Source organism: Lynx canadensis, chromosome F2 (genome assembly GCF_007474595.2).
Source record: "Lynx canadensis isolate LIC74 chromosome F2, mLynCan4.pri.v2, whole genome shotgun sequence".
Taxonomy (NCBI): Eukaryota; Metazoa; Chordata; class Mammalia; order Carnivora; family Felidae; genus Lynx; species Lynx canadensis.
The window spans coordinates 76,771,770-76,788,490 of record NC_044320.2 but is presented as its reverse complement, the minus strand read 5'-3'; the positions used below and the strand labels follow the sequence as shown (position 1 = coordinate 76,788,490).

At 39.9% G+C, this 16,721-nt stretch overlaps 1 protein-coding gene across 2 annotated transcripts in view; it reads right to left on the bottom strand.

Moving 5' to 3' along the window:
- Positions 1-16,491, bottom strand: part of TCEA1 (transcription elongation factor A1) — a 43,703-nt gene extending 27,212 nt beyond the window's left edge. The window contains exons 1-2 of one of the 2 annotated variants that reach the window (XM_030303707.1): positions 16,258-16,491; positions 2,981-3,043 (exon numbers count right to left, since the gene is read on the bottom strand). In XM_030303707.1, coding sequence (XP_030159567.1) covers positions 2,981-3,043; positions 16,258-16,320 — 126 coding nt within the window. In that variant the 5' untranslated portion in view covers positions 16,321-16,491. Of the gene's footprint in view, positions 1-2,980; positions 3,044-5,330; positions 5,530-16,257 lie in introns of those variants that run through there. The other variant, XM_030303708.2, reaches the window with a different exon arrangement.
- Positions 16,492-16,721: the final 230 nt, after the last annotated feature.

Genomic DNA, 16,721 nt, shown 5'->3' with positions numbered 1-16,721 from the left:
TTGTCACAGGATGTTTTCATCACTAAAGAGTCAATAATTTCCTACTTAAAACCTACGAAAATCCATCTGGAGAATGCAGGAATCCGTAACAAACATACTTCTCTAAGGAAGAGACTATCCAGTCAAGAATAATAAGAAACAAGGCTGCTGAGGTAGAGTGAAAAACAAAGATCTGGGTAGGTTTTTTTCCTCCTTTTGAAGAGAGTATTTGGGGAACAGCAGATGAAACTAGAGAGAAGAAAGGATTATGAAGCCATTTTACTTGGATAACCAAGTCTAAACGTACCTCTAAGAATTCTCTAGACTCTGGACTTTTCCTAAAACCAGTAGACTTTAATTTATAGGATATAAGAAGTGCCCTACAAAAAAGTACTGTGTGCTCAAATAACATTAAGGACTGCAGATTTAAACAGGCTTCTTGTTTGCAGGACTAATGAAGGTTTTTGAGATCAACTATATACTGTGAAATTCTGGACACAGAAAATGTATGCCTTTGCCCATGGCTGGCCATCTGGTTTCTATAGAACACCAGCTATGCAATTATAAAGACACTACCCTGAAAAGATGGAGAGGCCACTAAGCTGACTTAGGGAATCAGACGCACACTGCTGGTAAAGCAGAGAGGAATGAGCAGTGAGATTAAGAGATGCTGTCAGCATCACAGGAAATAAGCAGATTGGTATACTCTAGAAGAAAGATCACCTTTATGATCACTCATGAGTTTCCGCCAAGATGATTTAAGATACCCCCTAAATCTTAAAGTAAAAACATAGAGCTACTATAAAACATTGAGAAAAATTAAAGACTTAAATACATGTAAAGGCATCCCATATACATGGATCATAAGATTTAAATGTTAAGATTGCAATGCTAAGAAAATCAGACTAAAATAAAATCCCTATTAAAATCCCAGCTGCCTTTTGTGCAGAAATTGATAAGCTTATCCTAAAGTTCATATGGAAATACAAGGGACCCAAAATAGCCAAAACAATCTTGAAAAAATTGAAGGACGCCTAATTCCCAAATTCAAAACTTACTACAAAACCTCAATGATCAAGGCAATGTGGTCCTATATAAGGAGAGACACAATTAATAGATTTAAGAATCCAGAAATAAATCCCTACATTTTTCTGTCACTGATTTTCAATAAGGATCTCAAGATAATTCATTAGAGAGAAGAATATTTTAAAAAGGTGAGAGGTGCCTGGGTGGCTCAGTCGGTTAAGCATCTGACTTGGCCTCAAGTTATCTCACAGTTCGTGAGTTCAAGCCCCCGAGTCAGGATCTGTGCTGCCAGCTCGGATTCTGGGGGGGTGGGGGAGGTTGTGTGTGTTGTGTGTGTCTGTGTCTCTCTCTGCCCCTCCCCTGCTCACGTTCCCTCTCTCTCTCTCTCTCTCTCTCTCTCTCTCTCTCAAAAATAAATAAATAAATAGATAGATAGATAGATAGATAGCATTTTTTAAAAAAAGCTGAACTAGATATCCATGCATAAAAGAATGAAATTGGACTTCTTTATACCACACATGAAAATTAACTCAAAATGAATCACAGAACTAAATGAGAGAGCTAAAAAACAAAAGAATAAATTTTTGTAGCCCTGAATTAGGCAACTAAAGCACAAGCAACCAAAGAAAACAATAAATCAGACTACAACAAAATTTTAAGCTTTTGTGTTTCAAAGAACACCACTAAGAAAGTAAAGCCCAGGGGAGGTAACACTTGAAAATCCTGTATCTCATAATGGACTTGTATCTAGAATATATAAAGAACTATTACAACTTAAAACTAAAAAGACAAATTATCCAATTTCAAAACAGGAAAAGGATCTGAAAAAACAGTTCTCCAAAGAAAATATATGACTGGTTAAGAAGCGTATGAAAAAGATGTTCGACATTAGTCATTTGGGAAATGGAAATAAACACCACAATGAAATATCACTTCACGCCCAGTAAGATGGCTATAATCAAAGACAAATAATAAGTGTTGGCAAGAATGTGGATAAACTGGAACCTTCGTTTACTTGCTCCTGAGAATGTAAAATGATACGGTCACGTGGGAAAACAGTCTGGCAGGTCCTCAAAATATTCAACATAAAGTTACCATACAACTCATCATTTCGACTCTTTCAGATCTCTACCAGAGAGAACCAAAAACACACAAACCTGTACATGAATGTGCACAGCAAGCAGCATGAGTCATAACAACCAAAAAAGTAGAAACAACCCAAATGTCCATCAAATGACAAATGGATAAACAAAATGTGGTATAACCATACAGTGGACTATTATTCAGCCATAAAAGGGAACGAGGGACTGACACATGCTACAACATGGATGAACCCTGAAAAGATTATGCTGAGTAAAGGCCAAAGGGGCACCTGGCTGACTCTGCCGGGAGAGCATGCGACTCTTGATCTTCAGGTCACGAGTTTGAGCCCCACGTTGAGGGGTAGATCATAATTAAAATAAAGAAATTTTTTAATCTTCAAAGGAAAAAAAACAAGGCAGGCAGACACAAAAGGTCATATATTACATGATTTCATTTATATGAAACTTCCAGAATAGGTAAATCTGTAGAGACAAAAATGTGGCTCGATTAGTGATTCCTAGGGCAGAAGGGGGAGAAATGAGGAACGGCTGCTAAAAGGCACCCCAGAGGCTGGTGTCCTGATGGCAGCTGCTGTCACTGACAAAGAAAGTGAGCTTTTGGGAAATCAAATCAGGGCCAAGAGTCCAACTTCCTTTCCTTTCACGGTGAGATTACAAACTTGGAAGATTTAGATTTTATTCTTCTTGAGAAGGCAACTTTTTCTATAATGATAACTTAGATTATTGATTTATGTTACCATCTTTTAAAAAAAAAAAGAGTTAAAAATGATTTACACCGTAACAGGACAATACAAAAAACTTATTGGTAGTAAAAATGTTTTGGCATTTTAGGACAATTAACTATCCAAATCATGACACATTTTAGCACATACCTGTAATAATTCCAGGGTCATGGGAATATTCTTAAGCTCCTTCAGTAAATCCAATGCTCCAGCCTATAAAATAAAATAAAATAATTGCAGATGCAATTTCCCAGATGGTAAAACAAGGACTAACTAGAGATTTAAATTTACGTTTTCCCATCCACAACTCACTATGGCTCACTTATTCATATGAGGATGGTGTGTGTGTGTGTGTGTGTGTGTATATATATGTATACATATATATACACATATATATGTGCATACCAGGATGATATATATATATATATATATACATATACATTCACATATATATGTATATATATACACACACACACATATATATATATATACATACATACATAAAGGGGGGCAGGGAAAGAGGGGTAGTGTTTTCCAAATAATGATTGCAACTCATTAAAGGAACATAAGATCCATTTACTGGACTATGACCAGCACTTGTTTGTTAAAGTTCATTTTAAATAATATTTGTTTATATGTGTCCAAATTTGAAATGTAAAATGTGTTTCTTACCCTGGTAGCATAACACACCCCACATTTCCATGAAGAACACCTATTTGATTAAGGAGCCAACCCTGAAAAAGCAGGAATGGGGGTCAGAAGATACTATAGCACCTCTAGCATTCACACACAGTGAGAGTGGGAAAGGGCCTGTCTTTACTAGAATTCTCTTGAGGTCTCCTGTTTCTTACTCATCTGTCACAAAAGCACTGTTGTTGGGGTGCCTGGATGGCTCATTCGGTTAAGCGCCCGACTTCAGCTCGGGTCATGATCTCACGGTTGGTGCGTTCAAGCCCCACGTCGGGCTCTGTGCTTACAGCTCAGAGCCTGGAGCCTGCTTCCGATTCTGTGTCTCCCTCTCTCTCTGGCCCTCCCCCACTCACACTCTGTCTCTCTCTCTCTCAAAAACAAATAAAACATTAAAAAAATTTGGGGCGCCTGGATGGCTCAGTCAGTTAAGCGTCTGACTTCAGCTCAGGTCATGATCTCACGGTTCATGAGTTCGAGCCCCACGTGGGCTCTGTGCTGACAGCTTGGAGCCTGGAGCCTGCTTCAGATTCTGTGTCTCTCTTCCTCTCTGCCCCTTCCCTATTCACACTCTCTCTCTTCTCAAAAATAAAAAAACATTAAAAAAATTTTTTTAGGGCGCCTGGGTGGCGCAGTCAGTTAAGCGTCCGACTTCAGCCAGGTCACAATCTCGCGGTCCGTGAGTTCAAGCCCCGCGTCGGGCTCTGGGCTGATGGCTCAGAGCCTGGAGCCTGTTTCCGATTCTGTGTCTCCCTCTCTCTCTGCCCCTCCCCTGTTCATGCTCTGTCTCTCTCTGTCCCGAAAATAAATAAACGTTGAAAAATAAATAAATAAATAAAATAAAATAAAATAAAATAAAAAAATTTTTTTAATTAAAAAAAACCACAGAAACAATACTGTCTACCTAATTCCTACAAAGTAGTAAAAAGCAGATTCTGAGAGAAAATTCAGAATTAAGATGTATGTTAAGCTCATAGGCCTGTCCACTGCCATCTAGAATCAAAGACTCCCATATAGACGATGAAGACAGAACAAAATAAGACTCCTAAAAGAATTACATAAAGCACCTAAAATTAAAAAAGGAATGAAATGAGAAGCAACAGCACGACCTTATACCTTGTGGCCAAATATTCCAATTTGATATTCATTTATGTATCATATTTAACCTAATACCCTCACTTAATCATATTTTACTTGGTTTAATATTCACTTAATGTACTATATTTGTACACATTATTCTATATGCCACTAATAAAAAAACTATTAAACTATCATAGTATTTTCTTATCACTTCTTCACACTTTTATAATTCTTGTAAACTTGAAGTTTTGATCATGTGCCACCTTTTACATACATAAAAGAAAAACATAAGCAAAATAAATTAGCTAAGGTGCTTCTAAAACTACTTCACATTCAGAATCCAATGATTATGAATCACTTATTGACTCAGATTCAATTATATCTGTTTTTATCCACAAAAAAGTTGTAGAGAAAACAGTAGTAATGCAGCATTTCATAAAAGAAGCCATCAAAGGGGCGCCTGGGTGGCTCAGTCGGTTGAGTGTCCGACTTCGGCTCAGGGCCATGATCGCATGGCCCATGGGTTCCAGGCCCACACCGGGCTCTGTGCCGACAGCTCAGAGCCTGGAACCTGCTTCAGATTCTGTGTCTCACTCTCTCTCTGCCCCTCCCCTGCTCATGCTGTCTCTCTCTGTCTCAAAAATAAATAAAACATTAAAAAGAAGAAGAAGAAGAAGAAGAAGAAGAAGAAGAAGCAGCAGCCATCAAAGAGCTAAAAGCCTTTAGCTCTTACCTGGCTTTGTAGTGTGTAGAGAGCTAGTTGTTTTCACCCCCACTGCTCTTCAACCATTTGGTTCCCTAAGGTTCAAAGAGCACTCCACTAATGTCTTTAAGAGTTTCTTCCAAGCCACTGACACCCACTCTGCAAATGTTGATGCTGGGTTTGATGTTCTGCCTGTGAAAGTACATCCCAATAGCCATCTGGTCGACAATACATGTGTAACTCATTCTGCTTTCTGAAATGGTAAAATACAAAAACTAGGCACCCTACGAATCAATGAAACACAGCATACCCCAGGGAACTAGAAAGCCCCAGAGCATGTCCCTCAACATGTACCCCCAAGGAAGAAACAAGCACGGAACCCTCATGGCATTATCATATTTCTTAAATATAAAATTGAGTCAAGGCTTCCAGTCATGTAATTTTTCCATTTAAACTTGACAGGAGCGCCCGGGTGGCTCAGTTATGCATCTGACTCTTGATTTCTCCTCAGGTCATGACTCCAGGTCGTGAGATCAAGCCCCACAGCGCAGTCTGATTGGGATTCTCTCTCTGCACCTCCCCTGGGTATGCGCTCTCTCTCTCAAAATAAATAAACTTAAAAAAAAAAAAAAACAACAACTGACACTTAAAAAATAAGTAAAATAAAATAAACTTGACATCAGGGTGCCTGGCTGGCTTAGTGGGTAAAGCATGCAACTCTTGATCTCAGAGGTCATGAGTCAGAGCCCCATGTTGGATGCAGAGATTTCATTAATTAATTAATTAAAAAAAATAAAGTTGACAGACAACAGACTCAGCTGTGGAGAATAAAAAAACATTAACTTTCCTTCTGGCAACAGGTATGTTATTTTAATTTAAAACTTAAGTTCAAAAACAATTATGAGACAGGTTACTATGAAGGATTTTTTTTAAGTTTTTTTTTTTTTTTTAGAGAGAGTGTGAGCAGGGGAGAAGGGCAGAGGGGACGAGAGAGAGAGAAAGAAAAGTGGGGGAAGAGAGAATCCTAAGCAGGCTCCACACTCAGCACAGAGTCTGACACAGGGCTCAATCTCACAAACCATGAGATCATGACCCTGAGCCAAAAACAAGAGTTGAACAGTCAACCGACTGGGCCACCCAGGCACCTGTTTTGTTTTTTTATTATGAAGGATTTTAACGATTTACTTCTTAAAGATCCCTTCTGATCTTAAAATTCTACAAATTATTTTTAGAGGTAACTAAAAACAGTGAAACACTGCAGGTGTTAGAGAAGAAAACCAACACTGACTTTAAATTTACTGTTAATCAGAAATTCTACAGAAATGACATCTTGTGAGCAAATGGGTTCTTCAATCCCCCATCTATAAATCCCCAAACCAAAAACCTTTGAAAAGCAAGATTTCTCACAGATTTTCAACAAACTCATTTGCCAACAACACCTAATCTCAACATACGTAAAGCCATTTATGTTCTATATATCCCACTTCGTGTGACAGTACTACATTTCACTATAAAAATGTTAATGTCTGATTACTAGGAACTGCCCAGATCCTGTTGAAGATATATAATGTATGTACCATATTATCTTAATAAAACCTGAGGTGCTCAGCAATCAAAAAGAATGAAATCTTGCCATCTGCAATCACATGGATGGAACTAGAGGGTATCATGCTAAGCGAAATTAGTCAGAGAAAGACAAATATCATATGACTTCACTCATTATGAGGACTTTAAGATACAAAACAGATGAGCATAAGGGAAAGGAAGCAAAAATAATATAAAAACAGGGAGGGGGAAAAAACATAAGAGACTCTTAAATATGGAGAACAGAGGGTTACTGGAGGGGTTGTAGGAGGGGGGATGGGCTAAATGGGGAAGGGGCATTAAGGAATCTACTCCTGAAATCATGTTGCACTATATGCTAACTAACTTGGATGTAAATTAAAAATAAATAAACATGGTTAAAATAAACAAATTAAAAATATGGATTTTTTTTTTTAATTTTTAAAAACCTGAGGGGCATCCGGGTGGCTCAGTTGGTTAGGCATCCGACTTCAGCTAGGTAATGACCTCACAGCTCATGAGTTCGAGCCCCACGTTGGGCTCTGTGTTAACAGCTCGGAGCTGGAGCCTATTTCAGATTCTGTGTGTCCCTTGCTCTCTGCCCCTCCACGGCTCACACTCTGTGTCTCTCAAAAATAAACAAACATTAAAAAAAAATTTTTTTTTAAACGTGACAATTTTGGAATTCTCAAATATATCAGACTCTAAAAGTTTTGATTAAGAGATTGTGGACTTGTATCCTATAACTACCATAGACATTTTTCTTCTACCTATGCCTCCATGGACTTTCCAATCCATTTCTGACCTAGGATCAATTAGAGAGGAAGATAAAGAACCACACTTCTAGGAGTCCTTGAAAATGCAGCGTCTCCTTAGACTTACATAATGCGGTCTGCCACATATAAAGTTGATTCTTCTAACACATCAGCAATGTGGCATAAGGTTTAAGTTGCTTTCCAAGCAATAGATAAGATTTGCATTAATTTCATCACACTCTCCCTTTACACTCAGATCTCTTTGGTGAGACTGAAATTAGAGATACAAGCTATGGAAGGAAGAAAAAGCAAAATAACATTAATTGGATGACGCTATGACCTTTCTCATAATTACACTGTGTTCTGGCCAAATAAGATGAATATTTCAATCACGGTTCTTTAAGAAATAAACAACTATGATAATCTAAATGAACAAAAAGGCAAAAAACAGATGATCATATATATTAATTCAGTGACAAAAGCTTCTTTGAATATTACTATGTGCCAAGCATCATGGTAAGCCCTTTATATATGTGTGTATATATATGTGCATATGTATGTATACACATATATATACATGCAATTCCATCTTCACAATAAACCCTATAGAAAAAGGTAATCTTTTTCTCTCCATTTTACAGAAGAGGAATTGAAAATCCAGACAATTTAGGAAACCTGCACAGTCATATGATTATTACTAACTAAAAAAGGTGAAATCTACTCACTTCTGTCAAATTATACTTATGCCTCCCAACAAATACTAACACTGTGTACCAAACTCTGAGGATACAACAGTGAGCAAGACAAATCTTTTGTGACTTCAGGGAATTTAAAATAAACATAAACCTTTGAATATCTACTTCAAAACTTCAATTATACAAAGAAACAAATTCAGAAAAGGAAAGTGACTTGGCCAACTGATAGGTAATATAAAAGGACAAGAATTATAATCTCCAGACCCTCACACCGCTGCTCTCTCCATTTCCTAGGTCCACTGGTAGCAGTTCTGCTCTGTGAACTTGGGTGAATAGCATTACCAAACAAGAAACTAAATTCTATCCTTCCCCAATAATCACCTGCCTCTAAAGGTCAAGTCTATTAGATTGCAGCATCTCCTACAGATAATGATGCAAGAGAAAGAAAGATTCTACCTTATCTTCCAGAGTCAAATTTAGTTCACAGTACTGGCTGAAGAATAAACAATACTATCACATGACTTTATTATATGGTTGGTACTGTCATCAGAAACAAGTACTTTTACAAAATATTGCATTCAAACTTGTACTTAGCACAGAGCATATACAACTTTGTATAGGACACAAACATCCTCCTCAAGAAGATGTATGGAGAAGGAAGCAACATGGAATATACAGTTAAGAACACACACACACACACACATACTTATATATACATACGTATGTGTGTATAGATATGCGTGACATATATCTATATAGATATAGAGAGATATACCTATATATATACATATATATATATATCAGATCGAAATTCAAATCTATGCACTGCCATTTCCTAATTATAAGATCTTGAGAATGTTACTTCTTTTTCAAGCTTCAGTTTCTTCATATGTAGGACAGCATAATACACTGACCTAGAAGAATTCAAATGGTCAAATGGAGTAATAAAAAACATATGAAGTATTGAAATAGAGTGCCTGACATGTAGGATATGGTTGATAAGGGATACAAAGAGATAAAAAGATTTATCTACTTCCATCATAACAATATTCTCAAAAAGCCATAAACCAGCATTTTAAGTAAGCATTATTTAACCTCAATCAACTCAAACACCTCTCAGTAAGAATTATAAGATTTCAGGGGCGCCTGGGTGGCGCAGTCGGTTAAGCGTCCGACTTCAGCCAGGTCACGATCTCGCGGTCCGTGAGTTCGAGCCCCGCGTCAGGCTCTGGGCTGATGGCTCAGAGCCTGGAGCCTGTTTCCGATTCTGTGTCTCCCTCTCTCTCTGCCCCTCCCCTGTTCATGCTCTGTCTCTCTGTCCCAAAAAAATAAATAAACGTTGAAAAAAAAAAAAAAAATTAAAAAAAAAAAAAAAGAATTATAAGATTTCAAGGCTTAAAAAACTAAGATGCTATTCATTTTTTTTTAAAAGGAAACACTGTAAATATTTGAATTATGGCTCAGGAACATCACTATATACTAGAAATTATAATTTTATTATGTCATCTCAAATGTGCATTTATTCTACACCAAACAAAAGAAAAAATATATAAAATTGACTTCATCAAAACTGAAAGAAAAGACACTATCAAGAGAGTGAAAAGATAACCCACAGAATGCAAGGCAATATATACAAATCCTGTCTTCCATAAGTCTAATATTCAGAATACAAAGAACTCTTACAACTCAAAAATACAAATAGTTTAAAAATGGGCAAAGGATCTGAACATTTCTCCAAATATATAGAAATGGCCAACAATGAAAAATTTTCACCATCATCAGTCATCCGAGAAATGCAAATCAAAACCACAATGAGACACCTTTTTACACCCACTGTGAGGGCTATAATCAAAAAACATGCAAGTGTTGATGAAGACTCCATGCAATGGAATGCCCACCAACTGCTGGTAAGAATTTAAAATCGTGCAACTTTGGAAAACAGTTTGTCAATTTCTCAAAAGGTTAAACATAGTTATATGACCTAACAATTCTACTCCTAGGTATATACCCAAGAGTAAAAAAAAAAAAAACAAAAAACAAACATATGTCCACACAAACACCTGCACCAAACGTTCTTAGCAGCATTACTCATCATGGTCAAAAAGTGGAAACAGCCCAAAATGTCCATCAAATGATGAATGAATAAACAAAATGTGGTACGTCCACCAGTACAGTGGAGTGCTATTCTGCAACACAAAGGAACAAAGTACTGATACTTGCTGTTAGTATAGATGAATCCTGAAAACACTAACTGAAAGAAGCCTGTCATAGAAGACCACATATTGTGTGATTCCATTTATACAAACACACGTGGTATAAGTCCATTTACAGAAAATGTCCAGAGCAGCAAATCCACAGACAAACAGATAAGTGGTTGCGGGGGCAGATACATGGTGACTACCTAATGGGTACAGGTTTCTTTTTGGAGTGATCAAAGTGCTCTTCAATTAGTGTTGTAAGAGCTACCCAAATCTGTGAATATACTAAAAACCACTGAATTGCACACTTTTTTACATTTTTTTTAATGTTTATTCATTTTTGAGAGAGGGGGGTAGGAGTAAAAGATTTTTAAATTTTTTTTAATGTTTATTTATTTTTGAAGGAGACAGAGACAGAGCATGAGCACAGGAGGGGCAGAGAGAGAGGGAGACGCAGAATCCGAAGCAGGCTCCAGTCTCCAAGCTGTCAGCACAGAGTCCAACGCAAGGCTCGAACTCACAAACCATGAGATCATGATCTGAGCCGAAGTCGGATGCTCAACCGACTGAGCCACCCAGGTGCCCCAAACTGTACACTTTTAAAGGGGTGAACTGTATTGTATATCTTAATAAGACTGTTTTTAAAAACTGTGTGTAGTCAGGGGTACCTGGGTGGCTCAGCCCGTTGAGCATCCAACTTCAGCTCAGGTCATGATCTCATGGTTCGTGGGTTCAAGCCCCACACTGGACTCTGTGCTGACAGCTCAGAGCCTGGAACCTGTTTTTAGATTCTGTGTCTCCCTCTCTCTCTGCCCCTCCCTTGTTTGTGTTCTGTCCCTCTCTCTTAAAAAATAAAACATTAAAAAAAATTTAATAAAAAAATTAAAAACTATGTGTAGTCATTCTAAATTTTGATTTATACTAATCAGTCTAACCCTCATATGAAAACTGAAGTTTTTTCTTCAAATCAGGTAGAAGACTTAGAAATTTTAGGGCTCCTAGGTGGCCAGTAGGTTAGGTGTCTAAGTCTTGATTTCAGCTCAGATCATGGTCTCACAGTTTATGGGTTCAAGCCCCACATCAGGCTCTGTGCTGACAGTGCAGAGCCTGCTTGGGATTCTCTCTCTCCCTCTCTCTCCCTCTCTCCCTCTACCCCTCCCTGCCTCTTTCTCTAATAAATAAAATTTTAATTAAAAAAAAGAAAAAATTTACATTCCATGTATACCAGCTCCTGTATTTTGACATACAATTTCAACTTCTCTCCTAACAACTGAATTCTACTCAGTCGAGCCTTCACCGAAAAAATCATAATAAACAAAGCTCAACACTACTCACAAAATCTATGAATTTGAAACTTCTAAGTTACCTCACTCCTTCTTCTACAGTCATGTCATAAATCCTTTACAAAAAAAAACACACAAGGTTTTTTAGCCCTTACCATATCTTAGGCATTGTCAAGAATTTCATATTCATCTAATCTTTACTAAGTCATCTCCAATTTACCACCAAAAGAAAAAAAAAAAAGACATTTTAAAGATGCTAAGGAACTTGCCTAAGATCACACTGCTAAAGTTCAGAAGAGCCAAGATTTGAACCCAGATTAGGAGTCAGACTTGCCTATTGACATCAAGTAAAAATTATAAAAAAAAACAACAAATACCAGCAGTGCGGGGGTGGCTCAGTCAGCTGAGCATCTGACTTGATTCCAGCTCAGGGCATAATCTCACAGTTCGTGAATTCGAACCTCGAGCTGGGTTCTGTGCTGACAGAATGGAGTCTGCTTAAGAATCTCTTTCCCTTCCTCTCTGCCCCTCCCCAACTGGCATGCGCTCTCTCTCAAAATAAATATATAAACTTAAAAAAAAAACTAGTATCTGGGGTGCCTGGGTGGCTCAGTCGGTTAAGCGGCCGACTTCAGCTCAGGTCATGATCTCACGGTTCCTGAGTTCGAGCCCCGCGTCAGGCTCTGTGCTGGCAGCTCGGAGCCTGGAGCCTGCTTCGGATTCTGCGTCTCCCTCTCTCTCTGCCCCTCCCCTATTCATGCTCTATGTGTGTGTGTCTCTCTCTCTAGAAAAAGGAATACACAATAAAAAAAAATTTTTTTAAGTGATAGTTTAAAAAAAAAACGAATATCTGAATATTTGGAACTAACTTACGTGGCTCATCAAGGCCTCAGAGTGGGCACTTGTAAAACTGCTAACACTGTTTAAGATCAATTATAAAGATAGGGCAACATTCTGGATAAATACTAAGGTCAGGATACTGATTGGATATTTATGGAAACCTTCCTGCCCCAGAAAAACAAACACCCTTACTTCCTGGCCTTATATTCACTTAACTGCACCCATGCAAGTTTCAAAAACCGGGTCTTCTAGAGACATTGCCTCTTAACATAGTACTGACTTTAAGCAAAACAGATTTAGATTCACCTCTTCATTTCTAGCTATTTGGTTTAGGACAACTCACTTTACTTTCCAAATAGTTTCCTTACTTTTGAAATACTTATCTTGTAAAACTGAAGAATAGGTAGGCAATACTTAGCTGAATACCTGGCTCAGAGTAATAATTCAATAAATAGTAGCTGTTTTTATTATTACTTAAAGGTGACACCTAACCTTTTTATTAAAACAAAACAATATCCAACAACAGCACTTAAACTTGTCAATTAAAGAGGACAACTACTATTCTTCAAGCAAAGTTTACTTTTTCATAGCTTAAGTAATATTTTTTATAAATTTTTTTTAACGTTTATTTATTCTTGAGACAGAGACACCGTGTGAACAGGGGAGGAGCAGAGAGAGAGAGGGAGACACAGAATCTGAAACAGGCTCCATTCAGGCTCTGAGCTGTCAGCAGAGCCCGACGCCGGGCTCGAACCCACGAACCGTGAGATCATGACCTGAGCCGAAGTCCGACACTTAACCAACTGAGCCAGGCACCCGTAGCGTAAGTAATATTTTAGGGGCAGCTGGGTGGCTCAGTTGGTTAAGTGTCGGACTTCGGGTCAGGTCATGATCTCACGGTTCGTGATTTCGAGCCCTGCGTCCGGCTCTGTGCTGACAGCTCAGACCCTGGAGCCTGCTTCAGAGAATTCTGTCTACCTCTCTCTCTCTGCCCCTCCCCAACTCACACATGCTCTCTCTCGCTCTCTGTCAAAAAAATAAACATTAAAAAAATTTTTTTTAATATTTTAAAAAGCTCACAGAAAAATCTGGACATCACAAAAAAAAAAAAAAAAAAAAAAAAAAGAGGGAGAAACAAATCTACCATAATCCTACAAACCCCAGAACAACTTCTGTTAAATTACTGACCTCCTTAAAAGCTCTTTGTGGGGGAACCTGGGTAGCTGAGTCGCTTAAGCGTCCAACTCTTAATTTCGGCTCAGGACATGATCCCAGGGCCATGGGATCAGGTCCCGCGTTGGGCTCCACACTGAGCAATGGAGCCTGCTTAAGATTTTCTGTCCCGCCCCTTCTCCCCCTCTCTCCCTCTCCCCCCCCCCCGCCCTCCCTTTGCCCCTCTCCCCTGCTCATGCTCTCACGCTCTCTAAAGAAAATTTTTAGGGGCCCCTGGATGGCTCAGTCACTTAAGCGTCTGACTTCGGCCCAGGTGATGATCTTGCAGTCCATGAGTTCCAGCCCCGTGTGTTCTGTGCTGACAGCTCAGAGCCTGGAGCCTGCTCCGGATTCTGTGTCTCCCTCTCTCTCTGCCCCTCATGCTCATGCTGCTCATGCTCTGTCTTTCTCACTCTCAAAAATAAATAGACATTAAAAAAAATTTTTTTTTAATTTTTAAAAAAGCTATTCGTGGAATGATGTGCTTTGGAAGGCAAAGAGAGAGTCATTCAAGACCCCTTTCTCTTTATTTCATTTGCCAATTTGAATTTCTGTAAGATATACAGGGAAAAGAAGAAGGAACAAAACAAACAAACAAAAAACATAAAAGAGCCAGTCAATTTTATCTTTCTTTTTGGGGTTAAGTTTTCATATTGGTAAAGTTTCAAACTATCAGATAAATGAGATTTGAGGAGTGTCTGTAAAGTTGTTCCTCATTCTCACCCAGACTCATTATTTGCTTGTAACTTGAGAACTGCAAATAAATACAAACTGGTCTTCTCCATATTTATCCACTAAGGAATTAGTCATTTTTATGAAACACCTATTACAAGGAAAGAAAACAATCATTAGATGATTAATGGATACACATTATGGCCTGAGTAGAGAAAAAAGGTACCCAACAAAAGGCCTTTTTCCCCAAGGAGCTTCTACTGTGGGAATCCAGGGAACTCCAGGCAAAGAAAAAAACTTTTCCAGTTTAAACAAAATAAATGCTCAGCCTGTTAAATAACCAGATCTCATCACTTGCAGTGGGGAAATGAAAGGGCCGTATCAATGAGAAAACTAAACGGTAAAGGTTAATGTCTGGAACAGAAAACAAACAGGAAATATTTTAAAAGGCCAAAATTGCAAATACAGATTAACGGGGTATGAAATTACATGCCAGGCAATGCACCTGTTAAAAAAAGAGGAAGAGACTATATACAAAGTCTTAAAAAATTCAGCGTTTAACACTATTTTCTGCTCCGGCATGCTGTCCAGTAGAAAACCTGGGTCCTAGCTTAATCCAAATTGCTCAGTACTTAATTTAAGTGGGCGAACTACTTAATCTCTCTGACTCAGTTTCTTACTCTGCAAAATGGGTACACCGTAGCTGTGTCGTGGGTCTGTAGAGAATTTTGCACAGATGCTTTGTAATTCCAAAGTGCTGTACAAATCAGAGCATCCTCTTTCTCCTTCACATTAGTTTGACAGGAAATTTATTTCGTAGACGGGAATAAGTTATTTCAGATACACGGATGCTGAAAATGTACCCAGCAGGGTGGAATAAATTCAGGCGAAGACAATCATGGAGTTTTAGCTGAAAACAGGTGACACTGCATCAGAGGACTGAAAGTACACACAGTGGTGGACAAAAAATGCAAAACTGGAAGACTTCACACAAACCACAACGTGTTCACATACATACACACTTTATCGATTAACAAGATAACGCCACCGGTATTAACTGTAAACCACTTAAGAGTACTCAGCAGTGACAGCTGTCCAAATCCATCGACCAGTCAGTACCCCTGAGGGCGTGCGTTTTAATCATACTCTTTTACATACTACCACCTAACAAGATCCACTTTTGAAAAACACATTTAGCAACTTGCCAAAGACGCTAGCATGCCCTGCCTTTTTGGTTGCTAAACAAACCTGTAGCGTGGTGGAGATACATCAAGCGCATGGTTAGCATTCTTCTAAAAACTAAGATACAGGAATTGTAACTCATCCGCTTGAGGTCCAGAACGTCTCACAAACCTCCATGCGATGTTATTTTTAGTTGTTAGCCAGCGATCGCGGAAAAGGGAACGAATCCTCCCAAACTGTGAAGGGCTCTCTACACTCCTCGATTCTTAAACTAAATGGGCGAAGTAACTGGCGAGTAAATCTACCCTCGATCAGGTTTACTCCTCTGCACTAACAACGAAGAGACTTGGAAGTACTCCGAACGGGTGCTAACGCCGGCGGCGCGGGGCCCCGCCGCCTGCCCCAGGACGCCGGCACGGTCCACGCCGCCTTCCCCCGCGGGAAGGGCCGGCGGGGGCGGGCCGGGAGCCCCCGAGGGCCCGGCCGCAGGCCCGCCACGTCCGGCTCCCGCCAGCCGCCCGGCCTCCCTCCCGGCCCGCGTCGCCCGCCGCGCTCACCGCGTTCTTCTTCTGCACCATCTTGTCCATCTTCTTGGCAATGCGGACCACCTCGTCCTCCATGGCTTCGGCAGGTCTTCCCCGCGCCCAGCCCCGTCTGGGTCCGGAAGTGGGCGAAGCTGGGGCCGAGGGGACGGCGGGACGCGAGCCCAGGCGCGCGGCGAGCCCCCCACAGCAGGCCCGGGCCTAGGCCCTTCCTCGCAAACCAAGCCCGCGGCGGCGGTGGCGGCGGCGGCCGAGACAGCGACTCCGCCCCCGCAGGCAGCGCCAGTCGAACTCCGCGCGCGCCGCTCAGGCACTGCCAATCGACGGCGGATCGCTGGGAACCCGCGCGCCGAGGCTCCCGCCAGACGGGCGTCGACCGAGGCGCCGTCAATGAGGAGAGGCGCAAACTGGGCGGGAGAGCTTCCCGCCAGGCGGTTGTAAAAGTCTGCAGGAGGCGGGGCCGAGTTTTGCCGCGCGTG